The following is a 23159-nucleotide window of genomic DNA, read 5'->3' as shown; positions in this document are numbered from 1 at the left end:
ATATATATTAACATATATGTATTCATTTTGAATAAAATATTTTATAATAAAGACACTTTTCTTGTACACATCCTACACTTTATAAGAAAAAAGAAACAAAAACCTGGAAATTTTAAGATTTTTATTTGGAAAAATCAGGGAAATTTGAAATCTGATTTGAGTGGCCACCCTGTTTTAGTCCTTCTTATGAAGGACTAAAACAGGTATTATAGTATTTTTTAAGATCAACATTTATCAAAATATATTTTCGTGATTTTTTCTGTTTGTAACGTATTTTTAAAAGTCACAATTTACTTTATGTTCAATTTTATGTTTTTTATAGCTTCTGTTGCAATTCGTTTTGTAACTATGCCATCCAGTAAGAACTTTTATTTTGCTTTATAAGTATCAGTTACCTAAAATAACTTTGCCATATCTGAAGCTTGTAATTTCTATTTGAATTTATGTGCAATGTTGAAAATGTTAGCTGCAAAAATAATCTGTTATACCTTTCTTCTATTTTTCCATGAATTTATTTTTAATTTTAACTATTACGTATAAAGTTATTAGTTGTGCTATAGTTATCCGCCTGAATCGATTGTAGATATAAAATTTTTTTATTTAAATCAACATATTTACTTTTTATTTTGCTGTGTTATGACTAATGCAGCTAAAATTTTTAGCTATTAAAATTTTTAGTTTTGTTACTGTGCCAACCAGTAAGAACTTTTGCTTTGCTTTATAAGTATCAGTTACCTAAAATAACTTTGCCGTATCTGAAGCTTGTAATTTCTATTTGAATTTATGTGCNGGTCGATCCAGAAAACCGGGAAATTCAGATATCCGGGATAGCGATGGTCCCGAGCATCCCGGATAATTGGTTCTCTACTGTATCAGTTACCTAAAGTAACTTTGTCGTATCTGAAGCTTGTAATTTCTATTTGAATTTATGTGCAATGTTGAAAATGTTAGCTGTATAAATAATCTGTTGTACCTTTCTTCTATTTTTCCTTGAATTTATTTTTAATTTTAACTATTATGTATAAAGTTATTAGTTATGCTATAGTTATCCACCTGAATCGATTGTATATATAAATTTTTTTTATTTAAACCAACATATTTACTTTTTATTTTACTATATTATCCCTAATGCAGTTAAAATTTTTAGCTACTCAAATTTTTAGCTATTAAAATTTTTAGTTTTGTAACTGTGCCAACCAGTAGGAACTTTTGCTTTATAAGTATCAGTTACGTAAAGTAACTTTGCCGTATCTGAAACTGGAAATTTCTATTTGAATTTATATGCAATGGTGAAAATGTTAGCTGCAAAAATAATCTGTTATACTTTTCTTCTATTTTTCCTTGAATTTATTTTTAATTTTAACTATTATGTATAAAGTTATTAGTTATGCTATAGTTATCCACCTGAATAACATATTTACTTTTTATTTTACTATATTATGACTAATGCAGTTAAAATTTTTAGCTACTCAAATTTTTAGCTGTTAAAATTTTTAGTTTTGTAACTGTGCCAACCAGTAAGAACTTCTGTTTTGCTTTAAAAGTATCAGTTACCTAAAGTAACTTTGTCCTATCTGAAGCTTGTAATTTCTATTTGAATTTATGTGCAATTTTGAAAATGTTAGCTGTATAAATAATCTGTTATACCTTTCTTCTATTTTTCCTTGAATTTATTTTTAATTTTAACTATTATATATAAAGTTATTAGTTGTGCTATAGTTATCCGCCTGAATCGATTGTATATATAAATTTTTTTTTATTTAAATCAGCATATTTACTTTTTATTTTACTGTGTTATGTCTAATGCAGTTAAAATTTTTAGCTATTAAAATTTTTAGTTTTGTAACTGTGCTAACCAGTAAGAACTTTTGTTTTGCTCTATAAGTATCAGTTACCTAAAGTAACTTTGTCGTATCTGAAGCTTGTAATTTCTATTTGAATTTATGTGCGATGTTTAAATGTTAGCTGTATAAATGATCTGTTATACCTTTCTTCTATTTTTCCTTGCATTTATTTTTAATTTTAACTATTAAATGCAAAGTAATTAGGTATGCTGTAGTTATCCACCTTCATCGATTATAAATAAATATTTTTTATTTAAAGCAACATATATTCTGTTGACTTTTAATTATATTAAGACTAATGCAGTTTAAATTATTTTAGCTACTCGTACAGCACATTACACTCCTTCTAGTAAGTAAATATTTCTTATACCTCCGTTAGAGGAAATTTAGATTTATTTATCTTCTAATTTCGAAATCTTAGAATGTTTCGCAGGTTGAAACTTTGTTTCTAAAAAAAATGAGTTTTTAAAGCATGTACTAAAGTTTTTGACCTTTAAAAAGCTCAAAGAAAGCTAATAACTTAAACTTATCATTTCTTAGAGTCTATTCATTGAATCATTTCTAATGTATTTTTTTCTAAATTTTCTTTTGAAAGTTGTGCACTTTCTGTATAGTTGCTTCGATTCCCTTTTTTTACTTTTTTTTTAAATACACACAAATTACAAATAACTAGAAGCACCAATATATTTTAAAATACTTACACTTTTATATTGAAGAAAAAGTATATTTAAAATATGATATATGAAAATAAATAAATAAATTACGATGAAACATGAAAAAAATTGTTCACAAATTTTTGTATAATGGAAAAAATATTTTAACAGAGATTCGATTAAAGTATTTATTACTCAAATATTACTATTTTATGGTTCGTCATTATATATTAAATATGTTTATTAAATATTATATGGAAATGTATTTTTATAAATTCTCTGTTTATAATGTACTTTTAAAAATCACAATTTTTATTAAAATCAATTTTTTGTTTTTATAGCTTCTGTTGCAATTCATTCTGTAACTGTTCCAACCAGTAAGAATTCTTTTTGTGTTCCTTTATAAGTATCCTCTACCTAAAATAACTTTGAACTATTTGAAACTTGTATTTTCTATGTAATATTATGTGCAGTGTTGAGAATGTTAGCTACGTAAATGATCTATTATACTTTTCTTCTATTTGTCCTTGAATTAAATTTAATATTTGCTATTAACTATAAGTAATTAGATATGCTGTAGTTATCCATCGGAATTGATTGTATATAAATATTTTTTTTATTTAAACCAGCATATTTACTATTGACTTTTTATTATATTAAGACTAATGCAGTTTAAATTTTTAGCTACTCGTACAGTACATGTCACTCCTTCTAGTAAGTATAAAGATTTCTTATACCTCTGTTGAAGAAAGTGTAGATTTCTTTTTTAGAAATCCAAGAAATTTGTCAGATTGAAACTGTTTCTAAAAAAATCAGTTTTTAAAGCATACACTGAAATTTTTAATTTTCAAAAACGTAAAAAAAACTAGCTACTTATATTTATCGTTTTTTTAAAGCCTATTCATTTAAACAAATGTAATGTTTTTTTTTTAAATTTTCTTTAGAAAAGTGTGCATATTTTTATATTAGCTTTCTTTTACCGTTTTTACTTATTTTTTTAAATTTACTCAAATAAAAAAATAATTAACTTACACATCTATAGGGAAGGGAAAAAGTAAATATGAAATATAACATATGAAATTAAATAAATTAATCATGAAATAAATTATTCAATTAATTTTTGAAAGAGAGAAAAATATTTAAATGGAGATGAGATTGAAATATTTTCTAACCTAGTAGTACTGTTAGGTTCATCATAAAATATTATAATATTCTTGAGGATCAATATTTTTCAAAATACATTTTCATGAATTTTCTGTTTGTAACATACTTTTAAAAGTCACAATTCATATAATATTTATATTCAATTTTATGTTTTCTATAGCTTCTGTTGCAATTCATTCTGTTACTGTGCCAACCAGTAAGAATTCTTTTTGTTTTCTTTTATAAGTATGAGTTACCTAAAATAACTCTTCTCTATCTGAAGTTTGTCGTTTCCATGTAAACTTATGTGCATTGTTGAAAATGTTAGCTACATAAATAATCTAATGTATCTTCTATTTATCCTCACATTTATTTTTAATTTTAACTTTTAAATAAAAAGTAATTAGTTATACTATAATTATCCACCTGAATCGATTATTTATATATTTTTTTTTTATTTAAACCAACATATTGACTTTTTATTGTATTAAGACTAATACAGCTTGAATTATTTTAGCTACTCACACAGTACATATCACTCCTTCTAGTAAGTATAAAGATTTCTTATACCTCCTTTGGAGGTATTAAGTTTTCTTTTAATTTAGAAATCGAAGAAATTTCTCAGATTGAAACTTAGCTTCTAAAAAATTTAAAGCATGCACTAAAATTTTTAACTTTCAAAAACTTAAAAAAGCTAATTACTTAAATTTATCATTTATTAAAGTCTATTATTTTAAACAAATGTAATGTTTTTTTTTTCTTAAGAAAGTTGTGCACTTTTTTTATACTTGCTTTGTTTCCCTCTTTTGACTTATTTTTATAACATAGTTCTCAAGTAATATACAAATCATCAAATAATATACAAATAAAAAATAGCTAACTTACACTTTTATTGGGACGAGAAAAAGTAAATATGAAATGTAACATGTGAAATTAAATAAATTAATCATGAAATAAATTATTCAATTAATTTTTGAAAATGGGAAAAATATTTAAATAGAAATGAGATTGAAGTATTTTCTACCCAAATAGTATTGTTTTTTATTTCATCATAAAATATTGTAATATATTCTCAACATTTTTCAAAATATATTTTCATGAATTTTTTGTTTGTAACGTACTTTTAAAAGTGACAATTCATATAATATTTCTGTTGAATTTTATGTTTTTTATAGCCTCTGTTGCAATTCATTCAGTAACTGTGCCAACCAGTAAGAATTCTTTTTGTTTTGCTTTATAAGTGTGATGCCACAATTTGGCATTACATATGTATTTCCTTTTTAAAATAAATCGAAAACTTAATCTTTTTAGACGAACATAAAATATTTATTTCTTCTCTTCCAGATCCATGTAACGGTTACTTTCTTTTTATTTCGTTATTATGCAGACATATTAATTCACTGTCGCCTCTAATCAAAAACAAAAATCTATTTATAACTTTTTATTCTAATTTTCCAACGGATAAATGTTTCGGTTGCATGGTTATAATAATTCACAAAAATTTGTTGGCGACTTGAGATCGCCAAGGTGTTCTTTTAAACCCATGTGGATATGCTAGTTGGCTATGTTTTTGGCTATGATATATTATGATAAATCGCCAAATTTTGGATCTCCTACCCATACTCTTTCTCTGTCCGTTGAGAATAAATATATTCACTTTTAATTTCAAATTTGTGGAGGCTGGGAGCCCTTTGGGGCCTTCCAGTCTCAATTTTCTAACCGTCAGAAATGTTGTTCTGGTTTTATGATCTCTCAATAGAGAGTATTGTTATTTCATCCCTTTAAGGGATTTCTTATTTTTTATGAAAAAATGGCCATTTTCTAATTCACAAATTATGCTTAATAAAATCTAAATTTACATTCAACGATTTGTACATTATTTCCTGGAAACTCAATTGTTCAATTCATTCATTAATGGCCTAAATGAACATTCATATATTACACTACACAACTATACGGCTAATGACAGGGAAGCAAAGCTCTTCCTCACAATAAGTATCATCTGAAATAACTTTTCTCTAATTAAAGCTTGTAATTTCTATGTAAAATTATGTGCAGTGTTGAAATTATTATCCTTCTTAAATTATCTGTTATATCTTTATTCTATATGTCCTAATAATTTTTTTAAATCTTAACTGTTAAATATAAAGCAATTAAGTATGCTATAGTTATTCACCTGAATTGATTATGTACAAATATATTTTTATTTAATGCAACATATCTGTTGACTTTTAATTATATTAAGACTAATGCAGTTTAAATTATTTTAGCTACTCGTACAGCACATTTCACTCCATCAAGTAAGTATAAAGATTTCTTATACCTCAGAAAGAAATTTAGTTTTTTTTTCTAATTTAGAAATCTTAGACTATTTCACGGGTTTGAACTTTGTTTTTAAAAAAAATTAGTTTTTAAAGATTATACTAAAATTTTTGGCTTTCAAAAACTGAGAAATACTAACAACTTAAATTTATCTTTTTTTAATGTCTATTCATTTTATCAGTTATAATGTTTTTTTTTTTTTTTAAATTTTCTTTTGTAAGTTGTGCACTATTTTTATACTTTCTTTGTTTCACTCAAGAGTTTTTTTTTTAAATACACACAAATTAATAATATGTACTAGGCACTATATATTTTTAAAATGCTTACACTTTTTTATGGGTGGAAAAAAGTGAATTTAAACTACAACCTATGAAATTAAATAAATGAATCAAAATTAAACATATTTAAAATATCAAAATTAAACATAATTTAAAATTTGAAACACATTTTAATGAAGATGAGATTGAAGTATTTTGTACTCGAATTGTACATACTTTGAAAATCACAATTTATATAATAATTCTATTCAATTTTATGTTTTCTTTAGCTTCTGTTGCAATTCATACTGTAACTGTGCCAACTAGTAAGAACTTCTTTTGTTTTGCTTTATAAGTATCAGCTACCTAAAATAATTTTGCCCTATCTGAAACTTGAAATTTCTAAATTTATGTGCACTGTTGAAAATGTTAGCTTCATAAATAATCTGTTATAAACTTTTTTTATATTTGTCCCTACATTTATTTTTAATCTTAACCGTTTAATATAAAGTAATTAGGTATGCTCTAGTTATCCACCTGAATCAGTTATATAATACTTTTTTTTATTTAAAAAAGATTTACTTATATTCCTATTTCTATTTACTTTTTATTATATTAAGACTAATACGGTTTAAAATTATTTTAGCTACTCGCACAGCACATTTCACTCCTTCTAGTAAGTATAAATATTTCTTATACCTCCATTGGAGGTCAACTAGATTTATTTTTCTTTAAATTTAGAAATCTTACAATATTTCACAGGTTGAAATATTGTTTTAAAAAAAAGTAGTTTTTAAAGACTATACTAAAATTTTTGACTTTCAAAAACTGAGAAAAACTAACAACTTAAATTTATCTTTACTTAAATTCTATTCATTTCGTCAGTTAGAATGTTTGCTTTTTTTTAAAATTTCTTTTGTAAGTTGTGCACTTTTTTTATACTTGCTTTGTTTCACTCTTTTGAGTTATTTTTTTTAAATATGCACAAATTAAAAATAACTACTCGGCAGTATATATTTTTTAAATGCTTATGTTTTTTTTTTATGGATGGAAAAAATTAAATTTAAAATGTTACCTATGAAATTAAATAAATAAATCAAAATTAAACTTAAAATATATTATTCACATATTTTTTGAAAGGGGGAAACAGATTTAAAAAAAAAGATGAGATTAAAGTATTTTCAACTCAAATAGCACTGTTTTTTTATTTCATCATTAAATATTATAGAATATTCTCCACATTTTTAAAAATATTTTTTCATAAATTTTCTGTTTCTAATGTACTTTTAAAAGTCATAATATATATAATATTTATATTCAATTTTATTTTCTCTATAGCTTCTGTGGCAATTCATACAGTCACTGTGCCTACCAGTAAGAATTTCTTTTGTTTTGCTTTATAAATATTAGTTGCCTAAAGTATAACTTGATCCTGATTAAAGCTTATAATTTTTATGTAAAATTATGTGCCTTGTTGAAATTATAAGCTACTTAAGTAATTTGTTATATTTTTATTTTATTTTTCCTAACTTTTATTTTTAATTTTAACTGTTAAATATGAAATAATTAGGTATGTTGTTGCTATCCACCTGAATCGAATATATATATATATTTTTATTTAAACCGACATATTTACAATTTACTTTTTATTAGATTAAGACTAATGCAGTTTAAATTTTTTTAGCTACTCGTACTGCTCATATCACTCCTTCTAGTAAGTATAAAGATTTATGCCTTATACTTATGCCTCTTTTGGAGGAAATTAAGATTATTTCGTTTAATTTAGAAATCCAAGAAATTTCAATAATAATNATATATATATATATATTTTTATTTAACATATTTACAATTAACTTTTTATTATATTAAGACTAATGCAGTTTAAATTTTTTTAGCTACTCGAACTGCTCATTTCACTCCTTCTAGTAAGTATAAAGATTTATGTCTCTTCTATTGGAGGAAATTAAGATTATTTCGTTTAATTTAGAAATCCAAGAAATTTCAATAATAATGTATTTCAATTATAATTATACTTGCTTTGTTTCACTCTTTTGACTTATTTTTTTAAATACGCTTTTTTATGGATGGAAAAAAGTCAATTTAAAATGTGACCTATGAAATTAAATAAATGAATCAAAATTAAAAATGAAATAAATTATTCACATAGTTTTTTTAAAATTGGAAACACTTTTTAGTAAAGATGAGATTGAAGTATTTACTACTCGGATTGTACTGTTCTTGTTCACAAAATATTATAAAATTTTTTAAAATCAATATTTATCAAAATATATTTTCATGAATATTTCTGTTTGTCATATACTTTTAAAAGTCACACTTTATATAATAATTATATTCAATTTTATGATTTCTTTAGCTTCTGTTGCCATTCATACTGTAACCGTGCCAACCAGTAAGAACTCTTTTGTTTTTCTTCATAAGTATTAGCTACCTAAAGTATTTTTGTCCTATCTGAAGCTTGTACTTTTCATGTAAATTTAAGTGCAGTGTTGATAATGTTAGCATGTAAATACGCTTCTTCTGTTTGTCCTATTGTTTTTAATTTTATTTATTAAATATATGTAACTAGGTATGCTGTAGTTATCCACCTTTATCGATTATAAATAAATATTTTTTTTAAATTTAAACCAGCATATTTACTATTGACATTTTATTATATTAAGACTAATGCAGTTTAAATTATTTTAGCTACTCGTACAGTACATTACACTCCTTCTAGTAAGTATAAAGATTTCTTATACCTCCATTTGAGGAAATATAGATTTATATTTTTCTTCTAACTTAGAAATCTTAGAATATTTCGCAGGTTTAAACTTAGTTTCTAAAAAAAATTTGTTTTTAAAGTATGTACTAAAGTTTTGGACTTTCAAAAACTGCGAAAATTTAACAACTTAAATTTATTTTTACTTGCATTTTATTCATTTTATCAATTATAATGTTGTTGTTTTTTAATTTTCTTTAGTAAGGTAGGAACTTTTTTCATACTTGTTTTGTTTCACTGTTTCGAGTTATTTTTTTAAATACGCACAAATTAAAAATAAGTACTAGGCACTATATATTTTTAAAATGCTTACCCTTTTTTATGAGTGAAAAAAATTAAATTTAAAATGTAACCTATGAAATTAAATAAATAAATCAAAATTAAACATGACATAAATTATTCATAATATTTTAAAATTGGAAACACATTTTATTAAAAATGAGATTGAAGTATTTACTGCTCAAATTGTACTGTTTTTTGGTCCATCACAAAATGTTATAATATTTTTATGATCAACGTTTATCAAAATATATTTTGAATGTGAAATATATGAATATTTCTGTTTGTAACGTACTTTTAAAATTCAGAATTTATATAATAATTATATTCAATTTTATGTTTTCTTTAGCTTCTGTTGCAATTCATACTGTAACTGTGCCATCCAGTAAGAATTCCTTTTGTTTTGCTTTATGAAGAATAATTACCAAAAATAATTTTGCCATATCTGATGCAATTTCTATTTAAATTTATGTGCGATGTTGAAAATGTTAGCTACATAAATAATCTGTTATACCTTTCTTCTATTTTTCCTTGCATTTATTTTTAATTTTAACTATTAAATGTAATTTGGTATGCTGTAGTTATTCACCTGAATCTATTGTATATTAAATTTTTTTTATTTAAATCTACTATTACTTTTATTATTATATTACTATTTACTTTTTTATAATATTAAGATTAATACAGTTAATTTTATTTTAGCTACCCGTATAGCACATTTCCCTCCTTCCAGTAAGTATAAAGATTTCTTATAACCTCCATTGGAGGGCAGTTAGATTTATTTTTCTTGTAATTTGGTTCATACTTTGTTTCTAAAAAAATTTGTTTTTGAGGCCTGAACTACAAAAGCTAACATCTAAAATTTATAAGTTCTTTGTATAATTTTTTTTCTTTTTTTTTTTCCTTTTCAGAGACCTGCAGTTTTTTTTAAATTTGCTTTTTTTTCGTTATTTTTTTGAATTTCTCAGGTATTTACAATAACAGGAAGTCATTTAAAAAAGTTTTACTGATTATAAACTGAATATGGACTGAACCAAAACTTAGCTTGAAATATAATAATTGGAAATCAGTATTTTTTTAGTATAAAAAATAATTAATGCTTAAAAGATGCTGAAATATCTACCAACTTGAGGGTGCTTTTTACTAAGGTGCTTTTTTTATTGGGTGTTTTAAAAATCTGCTTAATTTTCCCTTTTTCAAAAAAGATGTTTTCCTTTCTATGTGGATTTTCCCCATGTATTATGCAAAAAGTGTGATTTTCGCTTTGTTCTATTCAATGTTTTCACAATTCCTTCAACCACAATCCATTTTGGCCCATAGCGTATGAAATCGCCAATAATTTTACATGTTTAATGAAATACTTGCGAGTCTGCATGTGCGTCTACTGAGCTGGGTTCGGTGAGATTATTGCAGTCTCATTTGCAACACTGCTGTATTTTAGCTCAATTTCAGGTTTCATTTTCCACCCTCTGATATCGAACCGAAAAATCTCTTGATCATTTTATAAGGGCTAATATAATCAAGAAAAGAGTTGGTTGTCAGAAACTATAACTGGGACTACAGTTATTTTATCATGATCATGTAAGGTCTTTGAAAATTATTTTGCATTTTGTTACTGTATATAGTGCTTAAAAATATTTTTTGAATGCTTAAAAGGTACTTATTTATTGTTGAAAAATTTGTCTATGCACCCTTATATTATTACACTCAATTTAACATGACTTGTCGTTTCTATAAACAAGAATCTTTCTCAGTGTCTAAATGCAAAAGGACAGTCCAAAAATAATGAGACAAACACCTTGTAATATGAAATAAAACTAGTTTAATCAGTAAAGGAAGAAGAACTATCGTGAACAAGCTATAATGAGAAGGGAGCTAAAAAAAACAGGTATGAGGAGGTTCGAGGGGAACCCCTGGTTACAAGATGTGGAAATCAGATAAGAATTGATTTCCATTGGAAAAGAATGAGATACTAAAAAGAACATTAACTAAAATATTTAAACTATTCTGCTACTTTACAACTTGCATGCCAACCCCCTCACACCTGTTTTTTTTATCTCCTTTTTTTTATTGTTAGGTTAGCTAGAAAGTAATTTCGTTTTTCAATGTGAAAGAAAACTCAATTTTTTCTCAATAAAAAATTAACTTTAACCAGTCAAATATCTTCCATACTGTTCAACGACCTTTTGCCATCGCTCTGTTAAGTTTAGTTCTCTCGCTTATTCAGGTCTTTATCAGCAAAAAACTCTATCAGCTAAAAATTGTACCACTTATTAAATTGTACCGTTATTCTTTATCGAACTTGGAAATAATTGATATCGAAAGATGCAAGGTCTATTCTGGACCTGATCTACATGGGAGATCCCAAAGAAATCAAGATCCACTACAAATAGGAGAGGCCTTAAAAATCTTTAACAACGCAAACAAAGTTGTTGGAGATTGATTGGGAAGTGGTGTAGCATCCCCCATATAGCCCTGACCTTTCACCATTGGATTGTCATCTATTTCACAATTTTCAAAATGTTCTAAATAATAAAAGCTCAAGTAATAACAATGACATCAAATTGCACCAGGTTTAGGTTTTTTGCTGTCAAAGTATAAAATTGATTAAAGCAAATTTTAAGATAAAAACTGTAAAATTATAAGTCAAAATAGAAACACTCTAAAAGCAGCAAAAACTAAAATTTTCTTATGTAAACAATTTAAATAAAAAAGTACAAACCAAAAGCAAACAAAACGAAATTATATCAAAAAGAAGCAAAACGACCAGAAATTATATGAGCACAGAATCATGAAGTGACGAGAAAGGTGGCAAAAGGTCATCGAATAATACGAATTATATTTAACTGATTTAAATGTGCTGATTTTTTGTCTATAAATTTTTTTTTATTTATAATACTAAAAATTGGAAAATGTTTTCTTGACAATCATCTTGTTCAATATAATTTAAATATTGGAAACACAATCAATCCTTAATGTATTTTTTTTAATATATATATGAAACACCTAAATTCAGGTTTTTATTCTTTTGCTAATATCTGTTTATATATTTGCATAGCTTTAAATATGACTCATGAAGTAGAAGAAACAACAAAAATCATAACTATCACAGCACCTAGTAAGATTTTATTTTTACTTTTTGTTAATGTAATTATTAATTTATTAAAACAACTTTAACTTAATATTTACAAATTCTGTGTTAAGTTTGATCTGTTTGTAAAATAAGAAACATATTATTCATATATTAATATAAAATATAACTCCTTTACAATTTTCATTTCATAGTAGGATCTTTAGACAAGATGTTCTGTAATTACTAACTTGTTTGATTGCCAGAAAAAACAAATAGAAGTTGAAAGGCATTTATTAAAAGCACTTCTAAATTTCATCAGGCAATCAAACTGGTTTTTAGGATTTTTTATTCTGTTTTCCCAATTATTTTATTGTGTTCTGGTCTTTTTTTTAGGGCAGTCATTATGGAATATCCTGTTTACTGAGTTACTTTAAAATATTTCATATAAACTTTTTTAATTTAACTTTTTGTTGTTAAGAGTAGTTATAATTGCAATTGAAATTTATGTATGAGCAATTTATGAACTATCAATTTATGTATGAGCAATTTTACGACCAATTAGGTAGCTTAAAGCACCTATGTTACTTCTGTAGCAAGTTCAAACAATTTTTTTACTTACATTTTTTATTTGTGCATTTGATTGCTTTGTCATTTACCTCATGAATAATTAACAAATGAGTTTAATTATTATCTCCCATTGTACAAGTATGGGAAAGCTTTATATTGATATTTTCTTTTCTAATATTTAAAATAAGTTTTCAAACTTCATGCAACTTCCATGAAGTTTTTTGTGCATTCGATTGCTTTGTCATTAACTATCATGAATAATTAACTCTCATGAATATTTTCTCCTGTTATTATGGTATGGGAAAAGTGCTTAAAGGATTTTCGTTTTTTATAATCCCTTTAAGGTGCTTTTTTCATTAGTGTTTTTAAAAAGTGTTTAATTTCGCCTTTTCGGAAATCAGTTTTTTTTCTTCTTTATCATGTCCATTTTCGCCACGTATTGTGCAAGAACCTGCTTTTCACATTGTTCTATTCAACATTTTCACAATTCATTCAACCACTACTCATTTCAGTATACCGTCGGTCCATAGCGTATGAAAGCGCCAATCATTTTACATCTTTGATTAAATACTTACGAGAGTGTGTCGACTGAGCTGGGTTTGCTGAGATTCTTGCACTCTCATGTGCAACTCTGCTGCATTTTACAAGATATTCTCAAATTCAGCCTTCATTTTCCACCCTCTGAAATCGAACCGAAAAGTCTCTCGATCTCTTTATGGTGGCTAATATAATCAAGATAACAGTTCTTTGTCAGAAACTTGTTATTTTATCATGATCATGTAAAGACTTTGAAAATTATTTTGTATTTTGTTCATGTATATAGTGCTTTAACATAATTTTTTGTGTGCTTAAAAAGTACATAAAAGGTGCTTATTTTTTGTTGAAAGATTTGGCCATGCACCCTGTACAACTAACAACCCTGCAAGCACATAACCTAATGTGAAAGTGTTATGAATGGATTTAGTCTGCAGACATAATCACAATGTATCACAAATGAACCACGTCAAGATACATAGTTTAAAGTGAAAGTGTTATGCTAAGAATGGACCTGGTTCTGTCATAGTTTACCATATTCAAATATAGGTGGTACTCTGTTTCTTATTTTAATGATGGAACACTTTTAGTTCATTGTTCATTAGGGTTCCTTGCTGAATCGGTTAAAGTAAATGTTTTTTTTTTTTGCAGAAATATGTACTTATAATGTTTGGTATCATTTTTAGCACATCATTTTCCATTGTGGACGCATCATCCACCTAAAAGAAAGACTATACATCACGATGTTACACGTGAGTATTTTTTACTTAGTGTTTTTCTTTTCGCACTTTTTGAAACAAATTATGTATTCATAAAAAAAAACTTATTTTCTAGTAACCTATTACATTGCTTATACAGGGTGCATAGCGTTTTTAAAAAGTGCTTAAAGGTGCTTAATTTTGATTTTGTTTTTAAAAGCCCTTAAAGCTGCTTTTTTTTTTATTTGGGGTTTGTAAAAAAGGGCTTAATTTTCTATCATTGCTGTGTCAAATGTTGTACTAAATTACAAAAAAAAAAAAAATTATGATTTTCACAATTTTCTCTGCAATATTTAGCAAAAACTAGTTATTTTATAAGATTTTGTAAAGTTTTTGAAAATTTTTTGATGTTTTTTTATGATGATTTTTTTATGTTTATAAATTAAGAACTTTGAATAATAATAATAAAATTTATTACAGCACAGATCCTAATTATGTTTTTTTTTCTGGAATGTGATTAAAAATATTTTTTGAGTGCTTAAAAAGTGCTTATTTTTTGTTAAAAAATCTGGTTATGTACCCTGTTATATTTATGTTAAATTTTTTGTTAAAAAAAGTGTAGTTCTTTCTGAATGAAATTATGTATTCTTTATCTCTTTATAACAGGCAGACCAACATAATTTTTCACACTTGTCTTAGTTTTAATTACTAAGTTTAATGGCATTCTCTCATTAGTATGTTTTTAAACTTCTTAGAATTGTTTAATTTTGAAAAACAAAAGTTCATTAAACTATATTACCATTGTTTTTAATAAGTATTATTTTACTTATCAACTTGAACAACTACAAAATTCAGGATTTTTGAGCAATTCTTAATTCTATTATTTATTTTTTTCAATGCACTCATTTGATAAATATGATATTGAGATATGAAATGAATTCCGTGTTGAAGTGTGGTCAAAGTTTTGATGTTATCTTAGTATTTTCTGCTGCTTTAAGTTTTTTATATGCAGAGCATACCATTTCACCCACAGCGGGTCCCGCAGTGGACTGATCGTTAAGACACGGTTCCCAGCAGATCACCGAAGTCAAGCATCACTGACTATGGTCAGTGTGCGGGTGGGTGACCACTTGGATCAGCCTGCGTAGGGACCGAGGGTGTGCGGTATGGGTCCTTGTTAAACTGTTCTACCATAAAGTGCTCGACTTCGTGTGCAGGTCGTCGGGCTACCAGAGGATCAAAATTGCGATGGTATGTCTTCGGATCATCCTCAGGGATGTTTCCCAGACCGTCGCCAATAGCCCATTGTGCAGCTCTAGTGCGACATAAAGGAACAACAACCATTTCTGTTAAAAATTAATTCAACTTTTTTTAATCTAAGGTTTTATTTATTGTGAGTTGTATCCATTTTGAAAACTAATTGTTCAGTAAGAAAAGAAACTGCACATTTCACTGTCATAGCCAATAGCTTGATATCCAAGAATAGAACCATATATTTTTTATCAGCATTTAATTTATACCATATATAAGTTTTATTAATGGTGATTAACTTATTTTTATTGCCTTTTATATAGGAAGAACACGTAAATACACTCTTCGTACAATACGAACTAGTACATTGACCATCCATCCAAAAGGTAATATTTAAACTAAATTTTCATTATGTGTTTTTAATGCTAAATGAGTTTTTTTTTCATAGCATTTTATTGAAATTGCTATTTCAAATTTTGATATGCATATTTTACAAAACAAGTCACTTCTTTTTTAACCTTTAATAATGCATGATTTTAGAGTTACGCATTTTAATTCTGTGTGTTGTAAATTTGCGTAATTGCCATTTAAGCATTTTGCATTTCGTCCAGTTTATTTAGAAGTTTCTCCTTAATACCTAAATATTTCACTGAATAACAAATGCAAAAACTTTTTTTTGGTACAAAAACGAAAGGTTAAAGAATCCATCCTCCTCTTTGTACTGTTGCTACTCAGTCTCGATCACACATAACATATACACTCGGATGCGGTACGGTAATCTTAATACAACTTTCCCAGTTTCTCACAAAACAGCAATGAAACAACTAGTAGTATACCATTCAGCAGATTATATCGCCGATAAAATTCTGGTGAGGCAGTACTGTAGTGTATCTACCACTACAAAAATACAATTCTAATTCACTAGTGTATAAGACAATATATACTAGTGAATTAGAATTGTATTTTTGTAGTATGCAAGTATGTTGACTCAATACTATGTCGGGGTACCTTTTCTTAGATTTTAGATGCCACTCTCCCCATAAAAGGATTCTCATGTTTCTGCAAAAGTCAATATTTTTCAAATTCACTAAAAATATTATGTTTTTACTCTAAACTCTTCAAATGTGAACCTGTCTGGTTTAGTTCTTTAATAATGAATATATATTGTATTTTTTACAGCAACAGTATGATATTTAAAATTTTTAGTTATTTTCTTTCAGTAACTACTGTTGTAGAAATTGTGACACCAGAACCTACAGTTACAGTTCCTGTTTTCCTTCCATGTAAATGTTTTGTTTTTTACTGTTTCAGTTGTTAAGTATGTTATTTTGTATTAATTTTTTTAAACTTCCATGATGCATAGCGTTTTTAAAAAGTGCTTAAAGGTGTTTAATTTCGTTTTTTAAAAGCCCTTAGAGGTGCTTTTGTCACTGGGCGTTTTTAAGAAGTGCTTAATTTACACTTTTCGAAGATTTGATTTTTTTTCCTTATCATGTCGATTTTTGCCTCGTTTATGCAAAAGCGTGGTTTTCACATTGCTCCATCCACATTTTCACAATTCATTCAACCACAATCCATTTCGGCATACTGTCAGTCCATAGCGTATCAAAGCGCTAATCATTTTACAGGTTTGATTAAATACTTGCAAATCTGTATGTGCGTAGAGGGAGCTGGGTTCGGTGAGGTTATTTCACTCTCATGTGCAACTCTTCTGCATTTTGCAAGATATTCTCAATTTCATGCTTCATTTTGCCACCCTCTGATATCGAACCGAAAAATCTCTTGATAATTTTTTTCATGATTAATATAATGAAGAAAAGAGTTATTTGTCAGAAACTAGCTATTTTATCATGATTATGTAAAGTCTTTGAAAATTATTTTGCATTTTGATAATGTAGTGCTTAAAAATATTTTTGAGTGTCTAAAAAGTACTTAAAAGGTGCTTATTTTTTGTTGTAAGTTTTGACTATGCACCCTGATTTCTCCAAAATGTTTTTATATGAGCTGCGATGACTCAGGGGATAGAGCGTTAGCCTTGAAATGAGGTGAACCGGGTTCGAATCCCAGACGATACGACCATCCATTCCAGTCCATAACCACAGTGGTGACGTGAAATATCCTCAGTGGTAGACGGATCATGGATTACAGTCTCCTTGCCGTCAGGCTAACCATGGGAGGTTCTCGTGACCTTCCTCTCCATGTAACGCAAATGCGGTTTAGCTCCATCAAAAAGTCTTACTTGATACTAAATAATACTTAAAATACTTGATCCAGGAGTTCCCTTGTCTTCTGGATTGGGTTCAAAATTACAAGGCTACGGATTTGAACATTGGTAAACCCTAAATTGGGTCGACTGTTCAACGATGATTACATATTCTGTTTTATTTTTAGGTCATTCTTCTTTAAAAATATTGCTTGATTTCTTTACCAATGTCATTAAAAAAATTATTTTTAATTCAATTATTATCCGTTTTGTCAGAAAGATATCTTAAAAAACTGAATGATAACAGAATAATTTTACAGTGATAACTTATGATTAATTAGATTAAAATGTGCATTGTCTACATTTGGGCAAATTACGAATTGTATTTTGTTTGGAATTAAGAATTGCATTTATTGAAAAAAAAACTTAAATTATAATTTTTTATTTATTTGTCTCCATTACCTTACCCATGTTTATTATTTATCTATTTATAAAAAAAATCTAATTATCTGTTGCATAATTTTAGTTGTTTACTTTGCCTTATTACTTAACTAATTGAACTTTTTTCAGCTAAAAAATTTACTCATCATCAGAAGCCAACTACAGTGAGTGAAATTCTAATAACTCCTACAAGTAAGAAATTTTACTTATTTTTTCTTTTTAATTATTATCTTTATCTAAATATGTTTATCTAAATTATTACATTCATTTTTCTTCTTTTAAACTTATTTTACTTAAAATCCCATACTTTGTGGCAAAAGTTCTAGCAGACTATTGTAATCTGTCAAATAATTCTTATTATCTATAGCTTCAACTTTAAACACAGTGTCCCTGCTGAAATAACACTCACGATTTTAATCATGATTTAAATAGGTTAATTAAATCCTGCTAACCATGCATGCATTCATTGCAACATGCATTGGGGCATATACATTTATTTTTAACTAATAAAACAATTTACATTTTTGAAAATATTTATTATTGTCTCATATATTTAAAACCATTTATTTTAAATTCATTTTGTGTTCGTATTTGTTTCAGCTTCTATTGTTGTGCACAGTGTCCCTCCTGAAACCACACTGACAATTCCCATACCTCTAAAAAGTAATTATGTTTTCACTTTATTAAATAAGTAAATTTTAAAGTTTTTGAAAAGTTAAAAATGACATTCAATAATTCGAATATTCCGAATATTGTTTAACCAATTCAGCATTGCACCCTCTTCTAGAAAGTTCACTGAAAGGGAAATGTACTTATTCTTACACTTATGGAAGTTCTTTGTATGTTAAGCATAAATTAGAATTGTGAAGCAATTGGCAGTAACGCCTGCTCCAAAAAAGCTGTGCAGATGTCCCTCTCAAACAGTAAGAATGGAGTCATGATGGATCAGGGGATAGAGCGTTCGCCCTAAAATAAGGTAAATCGTGCTCGAATCCCAGCATTGGCTGGTCGATACAAATCTGCACCCAGCTTGCACTATCCACAATGCTGACGTGAAATATCCTCAATGGTAGAGGGATCATAGGTCTAACCGTGGGAGATTCTCGTGGTCTTCCTCTTCATGTAACGCAAATGTTCGTTAGTTTTATCAAAAAGTACTCCACAGAGGCAAATTTCTCGCAATACTTGATCTAGGAATTCCCTTGTCTTCTGGTTTGGGTCAAAAGTACAAAGCTACATGGAGTTGAACATTAGTAGTCATGAACCCAAAAATTGGATCGGCTGTTCATTGACGGTTATAAAATAAAATAAAAAGCAGTGTCATGGTGGCTCAGGAGATAGAGCACTCTCCTCCTAAATAGGTGAGCCAGGTTTCAATCCCAATGATGGCTATTAAATTTAAATTCTGCTACCAGCTCAAACTAACCACAGTGCTGGTGTAAAATATTCTCAGTGGTAGACGAATCAGGGGTTAGAATCCCCTTGCTGTTGGGCTTTATGTGGGAGATTTTCATGGTTTTCCTCTCTATATAATGCAAATGCCGGTCAAATCCACCAAAGAGCCTTCTATGGAAGCTAATTTGTTTCAATGAGTTCCCATGTCTTCTGGACTGGGTTCAATTTTACACGTTACGCAGTTAAACATTAACAGCCGTAAATTCAAAAATGGGTCTTATGTTCAATGCTAGTTATAAAATAATGCTAAGAGCTCATCTAGGGGGACTGAACCTAGACTGTTTGCAACTCTTTCAACGTAGTTTAAGAATTAAATTATCATAGTTTGTGATACTTTGCACTTGGTTATATTGTCACATATACTTCATTCTTAATGCTGTATTGGTTTTTTCTAATTTAATTAATTGTCATAAAATTTCTATTAAATGAAATAAATTATTTGAATGACGTGAATTATATATTACTTTCAAATTATTTTATTTCATAATGTCTTATCTACTATAATAACTAGAAAATATGAATCTTTCTTCTGCTATTTTTTTTAACAATTAATAGTCAATTGAACAGTCAAATTTTATTGTGATAAAAATTTTGATGTTATAAGTGCTTTTATAACCTAAGTGTAGTTTTCAGGGAAACAGTAAAAATTCTGCTCGGTGAAAATTTTAATTTTGATAAATTAATTTTTTTTCTAAAAATTTAAACTTATTTAGTTGAATTATGTTATGGCTAAAATTTTGATGCTGGGAAGACTTTCAAAGTAAAAAATAAAGTTTTCACAGAAACTTGTCTGATGTCTGAGAAAATCTATAAAATAGTATTTTCAATACAACCTCTACTTGCAAAGAGCAAAGCAAAGAGGTGAAAGAAACACAAAACAGAGGTGATTGTTCCATAGTTTTTCCAGTCAGTAGTGCCTCCCTTATTGAACTTTATATTTATGTTCAAAATTATGTGAGATAAAATACCAGGTTTCCAAATCAGAAGGCAGCAAACCTTATAATTTTATCTGTTTTCATTCTTCTTAATTGATTCTTTAATCATTATTCATTGTTGGAACACTCTTATATTATAGTCTGATAATATAATTAATTATTAAAAAACTCTAAACTCAGTGGCGCGACAGCCTATAGAGGGCCAAGGCCTACTGTGCCCTTCTCAGTTTTCTTGACCTTGGGCTCTGGGGTGCAAGAGCAGATGTTCCGGTCAAGTGGTCAGCTGAACGCGGAACCCCTAGTTCCCAAGCAGGCTTGGTACTCATTTGTTGACCCCCTGAAGGGATGAAAGGGGGAGTCAGCCTTGCCCAGCCGAAGACAGTGTGAAGCGCTACCGCCCAGCCATCAGGCGTCGTAATTAATTATTATATATATTAAAAAAATAACTTTCAATAATAGGTGAGTTTTTATAGAGTACACATTTTATGCAGAAAAACTTGTCTTTTTTAAAACCTATTTATTTAAATTAATGGATAATTTATTTCAGCACCAAAAATCACTCAACATTTTTTCACTACTACTACAAGAAAAATTGCGTTCACAGCTTCACGTAAGTATTTCCATGCATTTGCAAAATTTAATTTAAACAAGCAATTTTTTAATAAACTTTTATATATAGCATTTTCATTTTTAGTATGAATTCTTAATGATTGTATGCATGTATGAATTGTAATGATCTTATGTATGATGGGGAATGCTTAAAACACTATTAAAAAATTGGATTTGGTTAAAAAAACATATCTATATTGGCTAGCACACAAAAATTTTTTTTTTGATAATACAATGTTACATTTTATTAAATTGTGCCTTAGAATTTTATTGTGCCCTATAAATAAATCAATATTTCTATCAGTGGTATATATCAGTGGTTTCTTTATGAAATTAAATTTTAATAATGACAGAATTAGAAAACATTTGTTGTTAATGTGCTTAGTTAATTAGAATTTTAATCTTTATAAATATTTTATTATCTTTAATTAGATATTATGACTGCATGTTTAAATTCATAAAATAACTCATATCTCATAGAAAAATTTTCTTTTGTAAGCATTTTGTTCTACTAAGTGGAAGTTTTATTAGTTAAGTGAGTTTTTTTTTCAATCATATAGCTTATACTGCAATTGAAGATTTTTCTGCTCCATCTACTGTGATTATTACAAAAAAACCAATTAGTAAGTCATTTTTTATTCAATTTTAATTGATTTTATGAATTCTTGATTTGAAACTTTCTGTTTGTTTAAAACAACTGAATGTTGTATTGTAGCTTAATCATGCTAGTTGTATAAAAATCTCTGAACTTTGTTTCAGTGACTACTCATTCAGAAATTTTGACCACCAAAACATCTCGTTACCCTATTCCAAGTAAAGTATTTTATTTATTATTTATAATGAACATTACCACTTAAAAATTACATGTTCAACTTAAAATGTTTGTTTAGCTATTTTACATTTGTCTTCAAAATTTTAATTTTTTATGGGCTTGTATGCTGATTACAGAACTAAAAAAAGCTTTTGAAAATTCTGTAGAATAGCCCAATTTTCCCATTTTTTAAAGACACTTTAGTTTTTAGCACATTTCTTTTCACTTTTTTTTTCTAGTTTTTTCTTTTTTGCAAATTTCAAGCATACCTGATTTTTTCACTAATGAACACATTCATTTCCTGAATAATTAGTTTTAAAGAAATTTTTATGATATTTTTAATTACTATTAAATTTTGTTTTATTTATTTTATTTTTTCCTATAAAATTTCATAACAAAATATCAATTGAATATTTCATGTTCCGTATGCATATTAATACAAACAATATATATTAATACAACAATGCATATTAATGCAACAATATAGGCAGAGGGTTAACATGAAATCTTAATTGAAACCTCACAAAAATGAAAATCTTCTGAAGAAGAAAAGATTTTTAGCAGTTTTTTCAGAGTCTATGCTAGGGGTGCACAACCTTTTTGAGTGAAGGGCCACTTGCACAGCAGGTTGGCTAACGAAGGGCCGCACATGTATTTAGACATGTTAATGACAAATGTAATAATGTTTATTTAAACATTATCGTTCCATTTTTTTATTAATAAACTTAGTAATATCAATAAATTTGTAGTGTTCCATTATTAGAATTCATTCAAAAATAAAAAAACTTATACTTTTTTTTTTTACAAAAAAAAAATTGCTATTTTTATCATATGAACAATAGATTTATCAAAATAAATAAGGAAAGAAATATTTTTTTTTTATCATATCATGCAATATGAAAACTCATTTTAGAATTAAATTCTAATAAATTAAAAAAAAACTGCAATGCCCACAGAATGAAAGTAGGAAAAAGTTTAGTCGTAATTAAGTAATATAAATTCAAATTAAATATTTTAATTGAAGAAAATTTATAGGTTTTAAACAAAAGCCTAAAATAAAAACAAAACTGTGATAGTTCAAAATAAAATTCAATGCTTATTTTGTAATGTACTTTATTATTTTATTTTATTAATTATTAGATTTTTTATATCGTAAACATTTTCCTTTTTTTTATCGAAAAAGATCACTTAAGCAACAAAAAATTGAAATCTAAACTACAAACAGTGAGCAGTTTAAAAATTCACGTTTTCCGCCATTTTATGAATTTCTCAAGTTGCAATAACATTGCATTTAAATTAGGGAGG

The 23159-nt window shown here is 27.0% G+C and overlaps 1 protein-coding gene across 1 annotated transcript in view; it reads left to right on the top strand.

Moving 5' to 3' along the window:
• LOC107436429 (uncharacterized) overlaps positions 1-23159 on the top strand; it is a 208279-nt gene that overhangs the window by 30501 nt on the left and 154619 nt on the right. Inside the window, exons 24-48 of the mRNA XM_071185916.1 lie at positions 323-358; positions 2164-2193; positions 2839-2874; positions 3182-3211; positions 3822-3857; positions 4158-4187; positions 4816-4851; positions 5911-5940; positions 6510-6545; positions 6866-6895; positions 7558-7593; positions 8115-8144; positions 8594-8629; positions 8926-8955; positions 9627-9662; positions 9980-10009; positions 12336-12395; positions 14138-14203; positions 15724-15786; positions 16621-16683; positions 18174-18236; positions 18645-18707; positions 20982-21044; positions 21604-21666; positions 21803-21856. Of these exons, the coding sequence (XP_071042017.1) occupies positions 349-358; positions 2164-2193; positions 2839-2874; positions 3182-3211; positions 3822-3857; positions 4158-4187; positions 4816-4851; positions 5911-5940; positions 6510-6545; positions 6866-6895; positions 7558-7593; positions 8115-8144; positions 8594-8629; positions 8926-8955; positions 9627-9662; positions 9980-10009; positions 12336-12395; positions 14138-14203; positions 15724-15786; positions 16621-16683; positions 18174-18236; positions 18645-18707; positions 20982-21044; positions 21604-21666; positions 21803-21856 (1060 nt within the window). The 5' untranslated portion in view covers positions 323-348. The remainder of the gene's footprint in view (positions 1-322; positions 359-2163; positions 2194-2838; positions 2875-3181; positions 3212-3821; positions 3858-4157; positions 4188-4815; positions 4852-5910; positions 5941-6509; positions 6546-6865; positions 6896-7557; positions 7594-8114; positions 8145-8593; positions 8630-8925; positions 8956-9626; positions 9663-9979; positions 10010-12335; positions 12396-14137; positions 14204-15723; positions 15787-16620; positions 16684-18173; positions 18237-18644; positions 18708-20981; positions 21045-21603; positions 21667-21802; positions 21857-23159) is intronic.

Source organism: Parasteatoda tepidariorum, chromosome 9, assembly GCF_043381705.1.
Source record: "Parasteatoda tepidariorum isolate YZ-2023 chromosome 9, CAS_Ptep_4.0, whole genome shotgun sequence".
Classification (NCBI taxonomy): Eukaryota; Metazoa; Arthropoda; class Arachnida; order Araneae; family Theridiidae; genus Parasteatoda; species Parasteatoda tepidariorum.
Note: the sequence above shows the minus strand (reverse complement) of the source record. Positions and strands in the feature narration are given on the sequence as shown.